We start from the raw sequence: 19862 nt of genomic DNA, 5'->3' as shown, positions 1-19862 counted from the left end.
GACGTTAAAGAAAATGAATCAAAATTTAATGTTTGATTATTCTTATTTACACACTGTGTTATGAAAACATTCTCCATACCAAATCAGAATCTCATGTCACTTCTCATTTCTGATGTATATGCAACAAGCTAATCAGTATAAACTTGATCTATTGTTCCTTATTTTATTGCCTTTATTCCACGCTTTACTACTTCACTGATTTCCATTATCATAACGGCCAATACATTTATTATTTATCAATATGAAAGATCTGATCAAATAGAAATATCATGTATAGTAACTGTTATATTATGGTCGTAACACTTCATATTGAACCGAGTATTATTCATAAGAGTTTTATATGCTTATTTGTTGCATTCTGCTTAGATATGTACGGTAGAGATGGGGTGTGGTGAATTTGGATGGAATGGAGAGATAGGTAGACTGAATTTACTGCTTTTGTCCATAAACATTCTGAATTAAACAGGACCTGCAACATCTTTCAATTTTATCGCGTTTGGGAAAACCATTACAGCTTATTAACAGGTTCTTGTTGCACGTATCTCTGGTTGGCCTACACAGAGCGGTTATTATTCATCAACTATCATGTGCTTAAAAGTATCTGACCTCGTACTTGTAAGTTACCATATTTGAATATATCAATCACAAAATTGGTATGACATCACATGTGATAACAAATTTAATCAACGAAAAAATATAACTTCTGATAGGTTGAGATAATCAAAAGTGAAAGAGAAAATATAATGTATAATTCAAGTTAAAATGCAAGACTTAGTTTACATTTAGCAAGCATGATAACCTGCAACCACCAATGTTTAAATAAAAGAAAATAGCCCTACAACATTTCAGTCTGGATTATGAAGCCATGTTACAAATTTAAATTTTCCTTCAAACTTAAAACTTGCAAAATTTATTAAACATACAAACATATTCAATGGCGTTGTAGAATATCTAAAAGGCAGTAAGATTTGTAAATAAAAATACACACTATTATACATTGACATAATAGAATAAAAAGTATATATATTATATATTTAAAGTTCAGTTATTATATAAGGATAAGACATGAACAATATGTTTCATATCCCTTTCCGAAATATATATCTAGATATCACATGGATTTTAATTTTAATATTGACAATAACTTTTTAATTTCTAAAAATGTCATCAAATCATAAAAATATCTTTACTTTTTAACGTTATAAAATATAGATCAGAAAGTAAAGTGTAACCACTTGCCTATGATGATGGTCTCGTATCTGCAAGCATAACTCGATGCGGCATTTACAAGAACGATTAGTCCAGAAGCAAAATTCATTTTTCTTAAATAAAGGAAAGAAGGTATAGACAAATAAGTTTAGAGCTACTAATACACGAATAATAATAATGTAAATCTCCATACTCATAAAATGTAATGGTAATTTGTTCAATGGAATCACAATTTCATTTGTTTATTTAGAATAAGTAAAGTGACACAATGCTAATCCAAGGGTATTTAATGAATGAATAGGTGAAAGTCATACTTAGTTTACATTTTTCCATAATCCCTATCATTGTTATAGTTTACTTTGCACTAACGTGACCCAAAAACATTTCTGTAAATTTTCATCAGAATTTATCTGTAACATTTAATTTATAAAAAGAGTGGGGAAGTCTTTTTATATTTTAGACAGACTTATATTTTATCCTAAGCATTTTCTACTAGAAACTGTCGGTCAATCGCTATCATAGCACTAAAGTCTTGACAATGAATAATGAGCATATTGTCACTTCTATATACACGTACTTTATTGTAAATGTAATCAATTATGTCAGCAGATGTTTATATTTTATTCTCAATTAAAATTGATAACTTATAATGCCGTAGTATATAATTTTATACCAATGAGAAGCTATAAAATCAGTATGCAAACTACAGTCCTTGTAGAGGAATGTTGAATAAAGCTCAGACGTCCGATCTTCCAACACATAATTATAACTGTAATGTTAATTACTAGCTTCTAAAGGGGAACATTTCCAAATAAACTGTATTTTATTATATATGCATGTATATATTATATTATATTCTAATTATGGAAACGTTAACTTTAAACACATTGTAGGGAAGGACCCCAGATTATGGTTCTATAACTTTTGGTCAAAAACTTTTTCTTAAGATAATGATGTAAAATCAGTAAATATATCATATACAAATATACAATAGAATCTTAAACTAAACACATTATATTGTACCATTTTGCAAAATCTACTAAGTTATCTTTCTTGTTAACTATCAATTAGTACTTTGAAAGACGACAAAACCTGCTAAAAAAGCTTATTTCTGTATATCTACCATTTTGTAACGAAAAAAAATAAAAATAAAATTAAACAACTTTTGAATACATTGATATTTACAAAAATATCATTTGCATTTACATCAATGTCTATTCTTTTTATTTGGATTTAATTAAATATAAAAAAATGTCCTTACCTGTGAGGATAAACACTTGTATGTAAACGAACAAAAGACAATGTCCAAAGAGTGACTCAATTTAGTATCAATTTATTCCATACGCATTAGATGAACATTAACCTAACCATCTTTAATGTCAGTATTAACTCTTAGCACTTTCTTATTTGTCAGCACTCGCATATATAATAAAACATACTGTTTATTTGTTCATCTTCTCTGTACCGACTGAAATGGTATAATATTATCCATTGCTTTTCATTTCATGTAGCCATTGCCTTGAGACTTAACCATCAATAAAACATAATTGATAAGTTAATTGATGAGCGCTGCTAACGGGCATATCTGATTAAAATAGCTAATCCTAATGACGCGATTTATCATGTATACAAATCCAATATATTATAATACACTTGAACAAGATTTGACAAATGATAAATGACATTTCTACGGAGATGTCCGTTGCTTTTGCAACGTTCTCCAATAGTTGGTCGATAAAATCGATTTAGACATTTATTCCTTTTTCAATAATCGGTCAACAACGGCATCAGTAATGTAAATTCAGATCAAAAGCTTTATAACTCAGTGATGACCATCCAATTTAATTGACTGAATAGATAAATGGACACAAACATATAAGTCTTATTACTATTAAGTATAAAGTATACATTAACTACATCCAGTCATTCTTGAATTTATCATATCAATTTTGTTAGAGCACTTAGTCCTTTAAATCAATTTTATTATCTTATTATTGTTGTAAATAATGTTATAAAACATTTCCTAAAACATTGATAAAAAACAGCTTCATTGTTGATGGATTTGTTCTTTTATTGCTGCTTTTTGAGGGGGTGTTTACTTGCATATTTAATACTTTATGTTCCACATAAATATTCTGGCAATGGAGTTCGTCTGGGTTTCCTATTTGCACCATCCTTAACACAAGGTTTAAAATTATTTTCACACTTACGCCATGTTACTTTACTTTTGATAAGCAATATATTTGACTGACTACGTCTTTTTCTCTTTTATCTGAATATCGAAAATTGGTTCAAGCTCAGTTTTAACTTGAAATATTCATCCACTATCGATATCATTTATATTCATTAGGTAAGCACTATTCTAATTCTTCATCTAAAACGTTATATTAATCTGGATCAAATGTGATCCCTCGGAAGCATTGATCAAAACAAAATTACTTAAAAATTGTAGGCGATATATTACCAACATTTTTTTCAATTAAACACTTGAAATCTCAACTTAACACGGAAGAAAGTGTTTAAATTACATTTTAAAGTAGTATCCAAGTTTCTGTCTGCTGGAAGAGTCCTTATGTTACAAGGAGTTGTCAAACTAGTATCTATAGTTGCTCGAATGATATTATCTTTCAGCCAATCTTGTATATATCTCCTTCAACAAACCAGTACTGGTACCAAATTGCGTAACGAGTTATTACTTTAGCAGTAATTTTTTAATCTTCATTCTTTTCTTTTTGAAGCATTCACCTTAGTCGCATGTTCCTCTTCACTATTTGTTGTCATTGCAGATGGTTTATTTATTAATCTCAGAAAAAAAACACTTTTTTATTCCTTATAAATGCACGTGTAAACTACCAAACGCGTTAATCAACTTAAATTTTAGCCACTGAAGAAAAATGTATTGCAAAATAGATAACATCTGTTACACGCCATTGTAGAGCTATGGATTTACAAAGAGTGATAACATTACAAAACAAAGTTTCATGCTGTTTTATGCACGATTAGCATTGTCGATTTTAAAATCAAGAACTGTGCAGTATCGGAAGTTGCATTAGCTATGAGCTTGATTTATTTGTTGTTTTGTTGTTGTTGTTGTTGTTTTTGTCATTTGTAATTGACAAATATAGAAAGTTTATTAAAAGTGTATAACTTCATGGATTTACGTTTAAGTATAACGTTGTAAATTTGAAAGAAGATATTAACTTCACATTGATATCTATTTATTTATTAATCACAAATCAATACTTGAATGATTGAATTTCACGAATGCCTGTTTGCTGTCGTATCTGTGCAGTATAAACACTTTGTATGCTATAATTGGTATTTATACTCTTTTAAACAAGAAATATCTTTTAAAAGATACTCGGCCAAAGCAAAACTGGTTAACTTGCATAATGTTAGTTCTTAGTTTTTCATATAGAAATGGTAGCATAGTTTGCATAACAATGGCATAATAATTTCTTGTCGGGTAATTAATCAGGAAACAAACATGACGTGTTTCGATAAGTGAACTCAATTTCTAACACCAACATGTACGCAGTCGGTTAGCAAATTATTTTTTATAAATACTATGCCAAAATATATATACATGATAAATATATCAATTGAACACATCAATAATCATATTATATAAATTATATTTATATATAAGACACTTATCAAACATTATAAAGTAAGGGTACCTAATAAGTTCTGATATTTTCGTTATTTTTGACATGATTTAAAACTTAGATCTTGTGTAAAATAAACTCAGTAAGATCTTATGTAAAATACACTGTTAATTAGAAAATGTTATTAAATCTAAATGTAAGAAGGATTTAAACAGAACTTAAATATCTGAGCAATTTAACTAGAAAGTTAAAGAAATATCATGTACATTTTATTTTAGAACAATCCTTTACATTTTTTTTCATAATGGCAAGAATTATCCATTACATTTAAGTTTAGATGACAAGAACTATATTTTACATTCTTTCAATTTAGAATGGCCAATGAGATTCCAGATTACAATTTTTAATTTAAAAGTGACCAATGAAAACTCTTCTTATATTTAGTTCTGGCCTGTAAATTATACAGGAAGTCAAACTGAAAACAGAACTGAAAAATGTGACAGACGTTTTCTAAAACATTGAATACAAATGTACTTTAGTACCAGGAATTTTGTTTTGTTTAGTAAAACAGTGTATGATAATATATTATTCTAGCAGCTCTTTTTTATTGAACAGACAGGACAATCGAGTGTTAAATTACACGATTTAAGTAATGCTTTTAAAAACGTCATATGGCGTCAAATATGGCGTCATTAAATAAAAATTATTTCTCTGCTCAATGTTGTTTAGCACATTTCCATCACTTCTTTGTTCTATAAGAATGTTAGAATTGAAAATATTTATATATTTGTCTTCAATTGTAGTACAATTATGCATTGATGATAGATTCATTGAATGAAACCTTTAAGAAAGATAATCAATAATTACTAATAATCAATAATTTCATTTATTATAAGCATGAGTTATGGCTAAGCTTTGATAATAAACAATCGTTCTTTTAATTTGTTTACATTACAAAATCATTTTGCTGACAAACATTCTCTCAAGTTATAGCAACAAAACCGTCTTTTATATTTAACAATGACCGTAAATGCCGTTAAGTTGAAAGGTGTTCCCTGTCTGAGTAGTCAATTGATTTCATTAGATCATGTCGCTTATTATGTAAAGCTTGCTTTTAAACATTTAGAATATGACACAGTTTTTAATCAATGTCAGTTTGCTTTGATTCTTATCATATGTACAAATATTTCACATTCAGGTTTTTACATTGATTTTATCACCAAAACATTTTCAATAAATAAGAACACCTTCGTCAAACGTTTGATAACATGTGTATACATTAAAGATAAACCATTGTATGAAACATATAACATTCCTATATTTGTGTCATAGATCAGAAATAGCATGGCAATAAAGCAGATGAAATATATACAAATAAATGGTCCTTAAAAGGGCTTGCAACACGCCAAAAATAACGCAGGCATGTTTTGATTGAGTCTGTTTTAAAAATATTATCCTTAAGTACCAACTTGTGACCAACATGTGACGTTAAAGAAAATGAATCAAAATTTCATGTTTCATTATTCTTATTTACACACTGTGTTATGAAAACATTCTCCATACCAAATCAGACTCTCATGTCACTTCTCATTTCTGATGTATATGCAACAAGCTAATCTGTATAAACTTGATCTATTGTTCCTTATATTATTGCCGTTATTTCACGCTTTACTACTTCACTGATTGCCATCGTCATAACGGCCAATACAATTATTATTTATTAATATGAAAGATCTGAACAAATAGAGATATCATGTATAGTTACTGTTATATTATGGTCGTAGCACTTTATATTAAACCGAGTATTATTCATAAGCGTTTTATATGCTTAATTGATGCATTCTGCTTAACTACTTACGGTAGGGAGGGGTGTGGTGACTTGGAATGGGATGGAGAGAATGGTAGAGTGAATGTTATTACTTTCGTCCATAAACATTCTGAATGAAACAAGATCTGTAATATTTTTCAATTTGATCACGTTTGGGAAAACCATTACAGCTTATTACATGTATTAACACTTTCTTGTTGCACGTATTTCTAGCTGGCCTATTAGAGTGGTTATGATTTTCCAATATCATATAATTGAAAGCATCTCACTTTGTACTTGTAAACTTTAAAGTTTATCTAAATGTCTATCCTAGGCACAAACATATTCAATGACGTTGTACAATATCTAAATAAATTTAAGATCAGTGAATAAAAATACACACTTTTATACAATTCATCGTACATCATGGAAAAGAAAGAATAAAAAATGTGTTCGTGGAACAAGATATATATTTACAGTCCAGTTATTATATAAGCATCAGGCAAGAAAATTATGTTTCATACCTACCTCTTTCCAAAAAATCTAGATATCACTTTGATTTTAACATTAGTATTGACCGTAACTTTTTAAATTCTAAAAACGTCATCAAGTCATAAAAATATTTACATTTTTTTCATTTTAAACAATCAGAAATTACAGAAAGTAAAGTGTAATAACTTGCCTATGGTTATGGTTTCATATCTGCAAGCATACCCCGATGCGGCACTCACAAGAATGATTAGTCCAAAAGCAAAATTCATTTTTCTCAAATAAAGGAACGAAGGTATAGCAAAATATGTATAGAGCTACTAATACAACAAAATTATAATAATGTTAATCTCCATAGTCATAAAATAAAATGGTAATTTGTTCAATAGAATCACAATTTCATTTGTTTATTTAGAATAAGTAAAGTGACATAATGCTAATCCAAGGGTATTTAATGAGTGAATATGTGAAAGTCATATTTAGTTTACATTTTCTCATAACACCTATCAATGTTATAGTTTACTTTGCCCTAACGTGACCCAATCACATTTCTGTAAATTTTCATCAGAATTTAATTTATAAAAATACTGTGGCAGATTTTCAAATTTTAGACAAATTTATATTTTATTCTAAGCATTTTCTACTAGCAAATGCCGGTAAATCGCTATCATAACACTAAAGTCTTGACAATGAATAATGAGCATATTGTCACTTCTATTAACACATATGTTATTGTAAATGTAATCAATTATCTAAGCAGATGTTTATATTTTATTCTCAATTTAAATTGATAATAAAAAATGCGTAACATATAAAATTATATCAATGAGAAGCTATAAAATCATTATGCAAACTACAGTCTTTGTGGAGGAATATTGAATAAAGCTCAGACTTGATTTAATTAAATATAAAAAATGTCCTTACCTGTGAGGATAAACACTTGTATGTAAACATCAAATTTACATTGAACAAAAGACAATGTCCAAAGAGTGACTCAATTTAGAATCAATTTATTCCATACGCATTAGATTAACATTAACCTCATCATCTTTAATGTCAGTATTAACTCTTAGCATTTTCTTATTTGTCAGCACTCGCAGATATAATAAAACATACTGTTTATTTGTTCATCTTCGCTGTACCGACTGAAATGGTATCATAACATTATCCATTGCTTTTTATTTCATGTAGCCATTGCCCTGAGACTTAACCATCAATAAAACATAATTGATAAGTTAATTTATGAGTGCTGCTCACGGGCATATCTGATTAAAATAGCTATTCGTAATGACGCAATTTATTATGTATACAAATCCAATATAGTTATACTTGAACAAGATTTGACAAATGATAGATGACATTTCTACTGAGACGTCCGTTGTTTTTGCAACATTCTCCAATAGTTGGCCGATAAAATCGATTTAGACATTTATTCCTTTCAAAAATCGGTCAACAACGGCATCAGTAATGTAAATTCAGATCAAAAGCTTTATAACTCTGTGATGACCATCCAATTTAATTTACTGAATTGATAAATGGACTCAAACATATTATTCTTATTATTATTAAATATAAAGTATACATTAACTACATCCATTCATTCTTGAATTTATCATATCAATTTTGTTAGAGCACTTAGTCCTTTAAATCATTTTTTTATCTTATTATTGTTGTATATAATGTTATAAAACATTTCCTAAAACATTGACAAAAAACAGCTTCATTGTTGATGGATTTGTTCTTTTATTGCTGCTTTTTGAGGGTTTGTTTACTTGCATATTTAATACTTTATGTTCCACATAAATATTCTGGCATTGGGGTTCGTCTGGGTTTCCTATTTGCACCATCCTTAACACAAAGTTTAAAATTATTTTCACACTTACGCCATGTTACCTTACTTTTGATAAGCAACATAGTTGGTTGACTACGTCTTTTTCTCTTGTATCTGAATATCGAAAATTGGTTCCAGCTCAGTTTTAACTTGAAATATTCATCCACTATCGATATCATTTATATTCATTAGGTAAACACTATTCTAATTCTTCATCTTAAACGTTATATTAATCTGGATAAAATGTGATCCCTCGGAAGCATTGATCAAAACAATATTACTTGAACTTGTAGCCGATATATTGTCAACAATTTTCTTAAAAATTAACGCTTAAAATCCCAACTTAACATGAAAGAATCTGTTTAAATTTTGAGCATAATTTTAACATAAGTTTAATGAAGTATCCAAGTTACTGTCTGATTGACACAGTTTTATTTTACCTGGAGTTATAATTCTCATACGTTTAGTGACTCGAATGCAATAACAGTTTAAATGATATTATCTTTCAGCCAATCTTGTGTATATCTCCTCCATATACAGGACTGGTACCACATGACTTAACAAGTTATTACTTTAATTGTAGGTTTTTAAGCTGCACTCATTTCGTTGTTAGTCGTATGTACCTCACTACCATCTGAGCTAATTGCAGTGGGTTAAGTTATTAATCTTAGAAAAATTCCTCTTATTCCTTCAGAAATGCATGTGTATACAACCGAACACATTAATCAACTTAAGTTTTAGCCACTGAAGAAAAATGTATTGCATAATAGATAACATCTGTGACACACCACTACAGCGCTATTGATTTACAAAGAGTGATAACATTACAAAACAAGGTTTCATGCTGTTTTATGCACGATTAGCATAGTCGATTTTAAAATCAAGAACTGTGCAGTATCGGAAGTTGCATTAGCTGTAGGCTGAATTTATTTGTTGTTGTTTTTTATCAACTGCAATTGACAAATATAGAAAGTGAATTAAAAGTGTATAACTTCATGGATTTACGTTTAAGTATAACGTAAGAAGATATTGATATCATATTGATATCTATTTATTTATCAATCACAAATCAATACTTGAATAATTGAATTTCACGAATGTCTATTTACCGTCGGATCTGTCCATAAACACTCTTTGTTTATATGTATATTCATTTATTTATATTCCTTTAAAATTGTGACACATGTTTTCTATAACATTAAATACAAATGTACTTAAGTACCAGGAATTATGTTTTGTTGAGTAAAGCAGTGTATGATAATATATTATTCTAGCATCTCTTTTTTATTGAACAGACATGTCAGTCGAGTGTAAAATTACCTGATTTAAGTAATGCCTTTAAAAAAACGTCATATTGCGTCTTTAAACAATAATATTTATCTGCTCAATTTAGTTTAGCACATTTATATCACTTCTTTGTTCTATAAGAATGTTAGAACTGAGAAATATATATTGTAGTACACTAATGCACGGTTTATAAGTCAAATGCTTATACTGCTGCCAATCAGGACCACCGACGATTTAAATAATTGATCATTTGAACACGAACCGATTATTATACTACACCAGGTCATCCAGAATTAATATCTATTTTTTTTAAATAATATTAACTACATTTTGCTGTTGAAATGACATGGAAATAGCTGAATAATTATTTCATCATACCAACAACATAAATAACTTCGATGTTCTGTTTCAGGTTGCTAATTTGGATAGTTTTAATGTATGAAGAGGACGGATAACAAAATAATTACAATGTCATTTCTGTATAAGAATTTAACTTACTAATTCAAAAGACTTTCTTGTAAGTTCACAAAGCAAATTATCTAATCAATGAAAATCTTATGTTAAAAACGAAACATACTTTAAAGCAAATGAATATCGATAACGAAGTTCCATCATCATTTGCCATTAAAAACAAATGATAGATAATTGTGTATTCTAACGACTCACTGTTCTCGTTTGGTAAATGAAGTGTATCCTAACAGACTGAATTCAGTTTATCACAATCAGTGCCGTTTGTTTGTCCATGCTGTTTATTTAATATGATTTATGAGGACATTTTAATATTCAAATATTAGTATTCACTATTTGTTGAAGCAATGCTAAGTGTTCAGACATAAATATGCATTAATAGGTACAAACATAGATATGCATCCATACATTAGTGAAATTTGCTGTTATCGAAAAAGATCATTTTTTTATGAAGAATGACTAGTATTCACGTAAATAAATATAAGGGGTTTCTTTCACATAAAATGTGTTGATTAAATAGATTTAATTGCGCAATATAAACCAATCTGTCATTTAAAGTTATGATAACTACGAAAGGTAATTAATAAGTTAACAAATTTGATATTTCTGAAACCTGAATAGAAAACGAAAAACTAAAAACATTACGAGAAAATGTTTTTCACGACTGACGTATATCTTAATATTTATTTTTATACATTGAAAAATTAAGTCTACTTGAAACGTTGAACAAAAGCACTTCGTCGTTCTTGATGCAATTCGACGAAAACGTTTGGTCACGCTTACATTACTTAAGTTTCAACGTTTAGCGACTGGTTAACTTTCTCGACAATTACTTTCTGTAGTCGCACACTTTTTAAGGTCATGTTTCCATATTTAACTCACCTGTAAGACTACGCTACACTGAACAGTTTTTAATACATAAATGTACACGAGTTTTTGTACGAAGATTTTTGACAGGAGAATTCCGCGAATATACCCATCAGCACTCATACCAGTTATTTAAAAATATTTCTTTCAGTTAAAGGGCTAAAATATTTGTTTTCTTTTCAAAGAGCCTGTTTGTCATTTCAAATATGCAATGGTAGCATAACAGTTTGATAAATTTAATTCGCATGGTCTCCCTTTGTCTAACAGTAAGGCATACTAGAAATTTGAATTATGGATAGATGTGATAGGTGTGGCAGCTACAACAAGCATTTTGTTGATTATATAAATTAAACGTTACCTTAAAAATATTTTAAAATGATAGTCGTGTAGTATTTTGATTTGAAATCATAATATCATTACAAAGAATCGTTTATACTTTAACAGACATGACTGTAAAGTTCTAAAAGTTACTGTTTAAAGTTCTATTACGTTTACATGTTTGAAACAAGACGGGTAAATAGAATACACTTTTTGAAATAGTTATTTCACCGAAATGGATCAACATTTAAATAGATCATGTTTACAATGCAAGACAGATTTTGTGAAAAGTGTATTTGATATTTTAAATAACACATTGCTTCTATTTCTTTTAATTCGAAAGATTGGACAAAATAAGTTAGACTATCGATTGCTTGTTAAGAGGAAAAAAACAACGAAACTCAATATTTAAATCAACAAGCGAGCTTGAGGTACAAATGTTATTATGTTTTTATCTTTTCCTGGATAAATTGATACGTTTTTTTCTGATTCCCGTTTGATGTTAAAGATAAGGAGGTCAAATTAACTTCCATTAATGTAGGGCCGTTTGTCATATTTTGTCGAATGATATTTTTTCTGACGCCCGTTTGATGTTTAACATTAGGAGGTCAAATCAACTTCCATTAATGTAGGGTCGTTTGCCACATTTTGTCGAATGATATTTTTGTCTGATGCTAGTTTGGTGTTAAAGATAAGGAGGTAAAATTAACTTCCATTTATGTAGGGTCGTTTGCCACATTTTGTCGAATGATATTGAAGATTCCGTCGGATCCGTTATCAACACATAAATATCACTTCTGCAGGTATATCTAAATTCCAAATAGCAACATAAACCGATTATAGTTGAGGTGAACTACAGATTGCAGACAATCTCTTGTCGTCTATGAACAGACTCAGTCAATCCGAGCTTTATTTGTTTTCAATATTGCAATGTTAGGCGGTTTGTTAGGTTTCTCTTTTCTTTTTATTTTAGTTTTACGTCGGTCTATATGACTTTATTTATGCATAAAACACGTTTGTTCTAAATAAAATTTTATGCGTTTTAAAGCTTGTATGACATATATAAAGTTTGTACCCGGTCTTGACAAATATATCTAAAGAGAATAATTGTTACCAGCTAGTTGATATTAGTTCATATTGATATAAATATATTGAGAGTTAACACCTTTAACAGGGATAAATTTTCAAAATGTCAGCTGATGTCTTTTTCATTTTTTACACCACGTTCGGCATTTATAGATTATAAGTTCTATGATGAAAGCCATTGCCCCAAAGAAAATCCCTATCACACACACATAGAAAGCACTTTGTACATCCATCAGAGATATAGGTTTGGCTTCTGTAACTGTATTTCCTGTGCAGAAATTCGCCTTTGGCCACCACTTCCTCTTCCAAATCTGCAATAACCCACTTTCGTGTAGCTTTATGATTCTGAAAAAAAAAATCAGCAATTAGATGATTTCATAATTTTTTAAAGATATATATTTTTTTCAAAACCTAAACCAGAAATGTACTTAAAATAATACAAAATGGGAACCTTCTTGGTCTCCAAATATTGCATACTTGACAAGGCTTTAGACACAAGTTAATCTTGGAAGCAGTGGTATATACAAGCTACCGTCAACGCTACCTGATACAAGCTTAAACATGTAAATGATTATTCAAGTTTTAGAATATCCGCTTGTGTGACCGTAAAGTCAGAGATAAGACAGGTCTGTAATGGTTTCATATAATAAAAATACTACCTTATTAAATTGTATATAATGTTTTAACGAGTATATATGTCTTACTGTGAGATTAAATATTATTATGGTTTTGAAGTATTCTATTGAAGTATCAATAATTTTATTTGTTTTTAGTAATAGAGCAATTGAGGTTTTCATTGTTTTTGTATGAATAAAGTCCATTAGACAGTTGAACTTGATCTTGCTTTTAACTTGAAACAAACGTTTTCAACATAGTTGTCATAAATGCAATATAAAACGATCATTGTAAATGGAATATAAATGAATGTACTTGATAATACTTAATTACAATATAAGAAAACTAAAGTGTGTCTTAAGATTGATCAATGATCAGATTGTAAAGATATTGCAGATATTTAATACAGCAGTGTTTCGCGGAAATCTCTTTAGTGAACAGCAACTTACTGTTTAGAAAAAATGTTGGTATGGGGTGAGTCTTTCACAAAACCAAGACTGTATTTTAATGGTAAAAATTCTTCTTTGATCGATGTCAGTGTGCACTCCTTTCCCATAGCTATATCAATAGAAGTCTTATCGCCTGGAAATCATGAAATTTTGCAATATGTTACAATAAACTTTAACTTAACCCTTTTCTATTACAAACGTATATTTTTTTAGCCTTTTGCAATCTTTTTTAATTTTTTGTAGAATAAATAATGCAATTCAAAAACTAAAGATATTTGTCTTGTTTTGGTATCTGTTGGTAGTTCAAATTAAAAAAGCAAAAAAACTCTACTGCAGTTTTTTTTATATTTACATGTATTTTATATTTTTCAGAATCGCTCAGTGACACTGGAAAAGACACTTGACACTTGAACAACTAGACTTAAAGTAAACCTCGTAAACATCTTTAAAAAAAGAACTTAAGTTTTTTGAAGAATTCATTAGCATTCATGAGAAGATATATTTTCTTCCAGTGCTTTCTATGGCTCATTATCTTTAGCCAATGCAAGAGCACACAATGTCCTACAACTGAAATCAAGAAATAGTCCAACCCGTCCATGTTTTCTGATTTTTTTTAAAGAGATACAATGCACATGTTTTGAGGTTGTGTCTTCAGTGAACAAAATGGGTAGCTCAAGGTTGAATTTGATTTCAAAAATAATTTGCACACTGTCGTCTGATGTGCCAGATGCGTTGGCTTTTTGGATTTTACCGACAACTGTGCATCATGTTTGACCACAGGTTAAACAAATGCAAAGGAGGAAAGGTATATGACCTACCAGACAAAGTATCAAGTTACACAGATACTGTCTAAACTTGGAAAGTCTCAGCTAATCTTAGAACTATGGGCATACACCACATAATTCATCAAAATCTGCTTTGAAAATATTTAAATGAAACTTACCCCAAAAGAAAAGAAGAATGAAATGGTTACCTATCCATGCGTATTTTCCTTTCTTTACTTTTCTAATATGAATATTTGTGTACGGATTCAAAACTTCTCGATCTGTTTTATTAAATTCCCTCATTCCATCTCCAATTGCTTTATACTTCGGATGAGTACCTTTCTAAAATAAAAGATGAACCTTAATCTCTTTCTGTGAATTGTCTTTTCTAAAACTTGAAATAAATAACCCTTGTCAGTGTCGTATGTAACGTTAAAAATGCAAATATTTATCTTTTTATAAAACAAATCATTAATAAGAATACGGAAACCAGTCCGTTTATGTCTTCTAAATTATTCATTATCACCACAATTACTTTCCGCATAAAATGATAACAATGTAAAACTATATATATCTAAAATCAAAATGTAAACGCCGATATGTGAAATCTCGTACCAGAAACACAGTAGAAAAATAAGAATCGCCTACGGTCCCCCATTTGTATGTTCCTTTTGATCTGATCAAACCATCAAGTGTTTGGAAAGGAAGTTTTTCTTTTGTGACTGTAAGATAAGCAATAAGGTTGCCTGAATATATTCCAACAATTATGATACAAAACAGCCACCACGAACTCACTAATGTTCGTCCAGCGGTTGAGTCCGGTAAATGTACGCCGCCTGAAAATATTTCAAAATACATTTATCTAAATAACACATAGCTGATTACTTTATTTGAATCAACAGTATTGCGTTTAAAATAATATAAGGATAGTCTTTATCTTTACAGACCCCTTTTCAAATATTGAACCATAAATACAACAATTTTTGACGTTATCTTTGTAATGCACGCTAATGAAAAGCCTATTGCTGTAATTGATGAAGTATAGTTCCAGCTTGTTTTAGAACAATAGTTCAAGATGATTATACGACAACAAAACTGTACAAGGATGAAATGTCATAACCATGTTTGACAAGAAATTGAACCTAATACTTGGCTTCCAGTAGTTTTAACATAGATTTTCGATGTCTTTGCTCGTGTTTCATCATGTTTTGAAAGAGGTTTACTATTATTCTTTTGTAAATGTATATGAACGAGCATTGATTTGACTTCATAAAGCTTCAAAGTTTTCAATGTCTCGAAGTTATTGAAGGCAATAAGTGATCAAATTATATAATAACTGAAAAGTGACGATTCTAGTCGACATTTTTCTGATATGTAAACCATAATGTTTTGACGTTGTTCCTTGTTACAATTTGTCTGAACATTGTGATAGTATTTCTAAATACTTGAATGAAGAATCGGCATCTAACCTTGGCATAGCAAAGCACCATACATGTACCACACTGAGTTTTGCAATCTATGGAGACCCCCATTTCTGTCCCGATCTGCAGAATGTTCAGGTATGTCATAGAATGGATTGTACTTCTCAATGAGAAATACAAGAATTGTCATTAATGGTAAGGATATACCTACAAAAAATAAAAGATTACGGTAAACAAATTTGCTATTATGTCATTGTGGGGTTTTTAAACCGATTATAAAGAAATGTTTTCTCTATAGATGGTGATGATTACTTACTAGATTGAAAAAAATCTTTAATTGAGGTAAACACTACATGTATTTAATTTGCAAGTGCAATGTATCAATAACATTTTTAATCAACAATTCATGCGTTTGTTCATTAAAGATATCCATTTTAAACAATTCCTTATGTTACAAGAAACTTCATCAGTCTTGCCTTTCGAATAAACATAGCTGCTGACAATCACTCTTTAAATTAGCTTTTAATTAACTTCCTTAGAAATAAACCTTTAAACCTTGTTCTTGATTTTGAATTTCATTTTTTCTTATGCATTATTGCACTTTTTACCTTGCGCTGGATTTTTGTTAAATGAGCGCTTTAATTTTGTTTTATTTATTGAAGAAAACATGTACCAATGTAAACTAGGACTTCCCACTTAAATGGATCTATTAACGTCTTCCACTTTGATGCAATAATATCCGGCTTTTTAACTAGAACACTCAAAAATTCATAAAAGAATGGATAACTAAAGTCCATGATCTGACTACGATCATATGCTGTTGCCAATGCTCCCAAAACCATGTCAACCTCCTGAAATAAAAAATGAGCCACGTCACAACATAATGGGTTTTGCGACCAGCATGGATCCAGACCAGCCTGCGCATCCGCGCAGTCTGATGAGGATCCATGCTGTTCGCTTACAAACTCTATAACAAGTAGAGAAACTTATAGCAAACAGCATGGATCCTGATCAGACTGCGCGGATGCGCGACTGCGCGGATGCGCAGGCTGGTCTGGATCCATGCTGGTCGCAAACCCATTATGTTGGTTTTGTCGTGACGCGGCTCAAATATAAATTTATCAGGATCTTTTTAGCGCTTCTTAAAGATCCTGTAACTCATTTGTTATGGTTTTATATCATAAATATAATGCTCAATGAAGATTTATCAAAATTGTAAGTTGCAAAAAGCATGTTTTGTAAACATATTACCGAATTTACATTGTATGTTAATAAAGGGAGGTTATTTAAATATTTTCTGTAAAGTCTAAGTCAATTTTTTCAATAAGAAATGAATGCACATATTTTAATGATTACATATAATTTGCAGTACATATTTTACATATTTTTCGATGTTTGAAAATTTAGCATAATTATATACATATATAGAATTGCACTTAAGTGTGGTAACAGCCTTAATTACAACATACAGGATCTTTAATAATTCAGATTGATGTGAATGTGATATCAGTCATAATCAATTATTTTATCAATTTCAAGTAATCACTTCTCTAATAATTCAAGTATTTTCAATGGTGATTTTGTCAAGAAATTAATGACTTTTAATAGCAGTAATTTCATCTCAACGGTCAACTTATTTATTCAGGAAATAACATATTTGTCCGGTATATGGTTTTTACTTTTTCAACTTTAGAATAAAAATATTACAAAGAAAAGAGACGTACGCGTATATCTTATTATTACACGGTGATTAAACAATATTTAGTGATTACATGAAATTGTATGATAATTATAATTGTCTAAATGGTGTCTACTAATAGCTAGTTAGGTAATCTGTTCAATTCAAAAACAATAACAGTCCTGTTGAAATTACATCTTTAAAGGTTTTAATAAATAGTAAAACAAAGAAGACATAAGTATAATAAATTAATTGAATAAACGGTCCCTAACAAAATAGTACCAACCTATTTAATCATCAATGAAACCCGAAGGGGCAGGGGAAAAAAAAAAAATGTTTTGGGGCAACCCTTTTAAAAGCTTTAAGAGCACTTGACCCCTTGCTGGTTTTGAAGCATGGGGGGAAACAAAAACCAAAATTTCATTAAAAGCAGACCGTTTTGTTTGAGTCGACATAAGGAATGTTTAATTTAAAGTAAAAACCCCCCCCCCACAATTCCCCAAACATTTAACACCCCCAAAACCCCGGGAAAAAAAATCAACACTGAATGAAGTACGGGGGGGGGGTTAACTTTTTTCAGTTTGTAACAAAAGCACTTGAAACCTGTGTTGTGAAGTATGGGAAATTTTAAAAGGGATTCCTGGGAAAAGAAATTAATCAAAAAAAAACCAAAAAGTACATGAAAATTACGGTTTCGGTTTGATGAGTCTTGTTAGAATGAGGGGTAATGGAATAAAGTTGCATTCCTCCTTCATGTCCCCTTACACTAAACTTGCATCTTATTAACTTAAGTTAGTATTTATTTGGTTAATTATTTTAGTTCGCTTGTGTAGGAAGCTATTAAGCTTTATAGGACCACACTTTTCGAATCCTTCCTGGAACCAACCATGTACTGAGCAATGTGTGTTTAAAATTTGCTCAAATGAAAACCAACGACTTGCCCCTGAACAGGGTTTTGAACTCATTGCGGCTAGAGGCACATTAGATTTACTAGTCCGGACGCGTTAAACCACTTCGGCCATTGCAGCTTAAGAAACACTTTCGAATCCGTTCCTATCCAAAAACCAGTACTTGGGGGCGAGGGGCCCAAAATGTGTGTAAAAAGTTTCTTGGGCTCAATGAAACAACCGACTTGCCCCCTTGACAGGGTTTGAAACTCATGCGGGCTAGCGATCATTAGATTAAATAGTCCGAAACGCGTTAAAACCACTCGGCCATTTTGCCGCCACATATTTGGCCCAATTGTTTATTAAAAGTTAAGACACACCTCTCGTTGAAGTTGACCAACCAGGGAACCGTTTAAAAAAGATAAGTTTTCTTGCGCTGGTACTTCCCCATTTGCCGTCCGATGGTTTTGTTAATGTATATCAAAAGGGATTTAAAAAAATAATGTCTATTTGATTTATTCATGACAAACCCAAATATTTAATACGCTTGGGTTATTTAAAAGATGATTTACAGTACCCTTTTGAATAGTCCCAATGGGGTCTTTTATTTGTTGGGCATAAAAACCAGTTTTATTTAAAACAGTTTATTATAAATTACCATCGGGGGGGGCGGGGGGCGGGGGGGGGGGGGAAAAAAAAAAAAGGGGGGCCCCCCCCCCCCCAAAAACCCATTTACATTTGTACGATTTTCTTCTAACTTGCAATTTGTTGTATTTCCTAAACAAAAGCATGTCATGACCATGACCCGTCAAATGTAATTCTATCTGTATATTTGTCGTAGATGTCAATTTCCGTGGGTTTGAAGCGGTGTATTATTTCAATTACTAGCGAGCTTTGGGATATCAACATTAAACTCCACCTGGATAACTTATTTGATAATAACCTGAAATGATTCAATGTCATACAAGATTAATATATATAGTAGTTATGATAAGGGTTTTCAAGTCTGCAGCCATGAAGCTTAGCAACAGAGCCAATGCTTTCCTCCCCAATTCAACAACTCCCCTTTATCGTGTGA

General features: G+C 30.3%; 2 protein-coding genes across 3 annotated transcripts in view; both read right to left on the bottom strand.

Moving 5' to 3' along the window:
- LOC132718949 (glutamate receptor ionotropic, kainate glr-3-like) overlaps positions 1-9528 on the bottom strand; it is a 29471-nt gene extending 19943 nt beyond the window's left edge. The window contains exon 1 of one of the 2 annotated variants that reach the window (XM_060702661.1): positions 8038-9528. The gene's annotated coding sequence lies outside the window, so the exon portion shown is untranslated. Of the gene's footprint in view, positions 1-2470; positions 4202-8037 lie in introns of those variants that run through there. The other variant, XM_060702663.1, reaches the window with a different exon arrangement.
- Positions 9529-12960: 3432 nt separating this feature from the next.
- Positions 12961-19182, bottom strand: LOC132718944 (glutamate receptor ionotropic, delta-1-like). Its single transcript, XM_060702656.1, has 7 exons — positions 19165-19182; positions 16893-17070; positions 16268-16426; positions 15414-15634; positions 15008-15140; positions 14035-14167; positions 12961-13315 (listed from the first exon to the last, which is right to left on the bottom strand). Exons 2-7 carry the CDS (start codon positions 17059-17061, stop codon positions 13093-13095), a joined length of 1038 nt encoding a protein of 345 aa, XP_060558639.1. The 5' UTR covers positions 17062-17070; positions 19165-19182; the 3' UTR covers positions 12961-13092.
- Positions 19183-19862: the final 680 nt, after the last annotated feature.

The sequence above is a fragment of the Ruditapes philippinarum genome, unplaced genomic scaffold, assembly GCF_026571515.1.
Source record: "Ruditapes philippinarum isolate M1 unplaced genomic scaffold, ASM2657151v2 ctg8456_1_1_1_1, whole genome shotgun sequence".
NCBI lineage: Eukaryota > Metazoa > Mollusca > Bivalvia > Venerida > Veneridae > Ruditapes > Ruditapes philippinarum.
The sequence above is the reverse complement of the archived record's forward strand: the minus strand, read 5'-3'. Positions and strand labels throughout refer to the sequence as shown.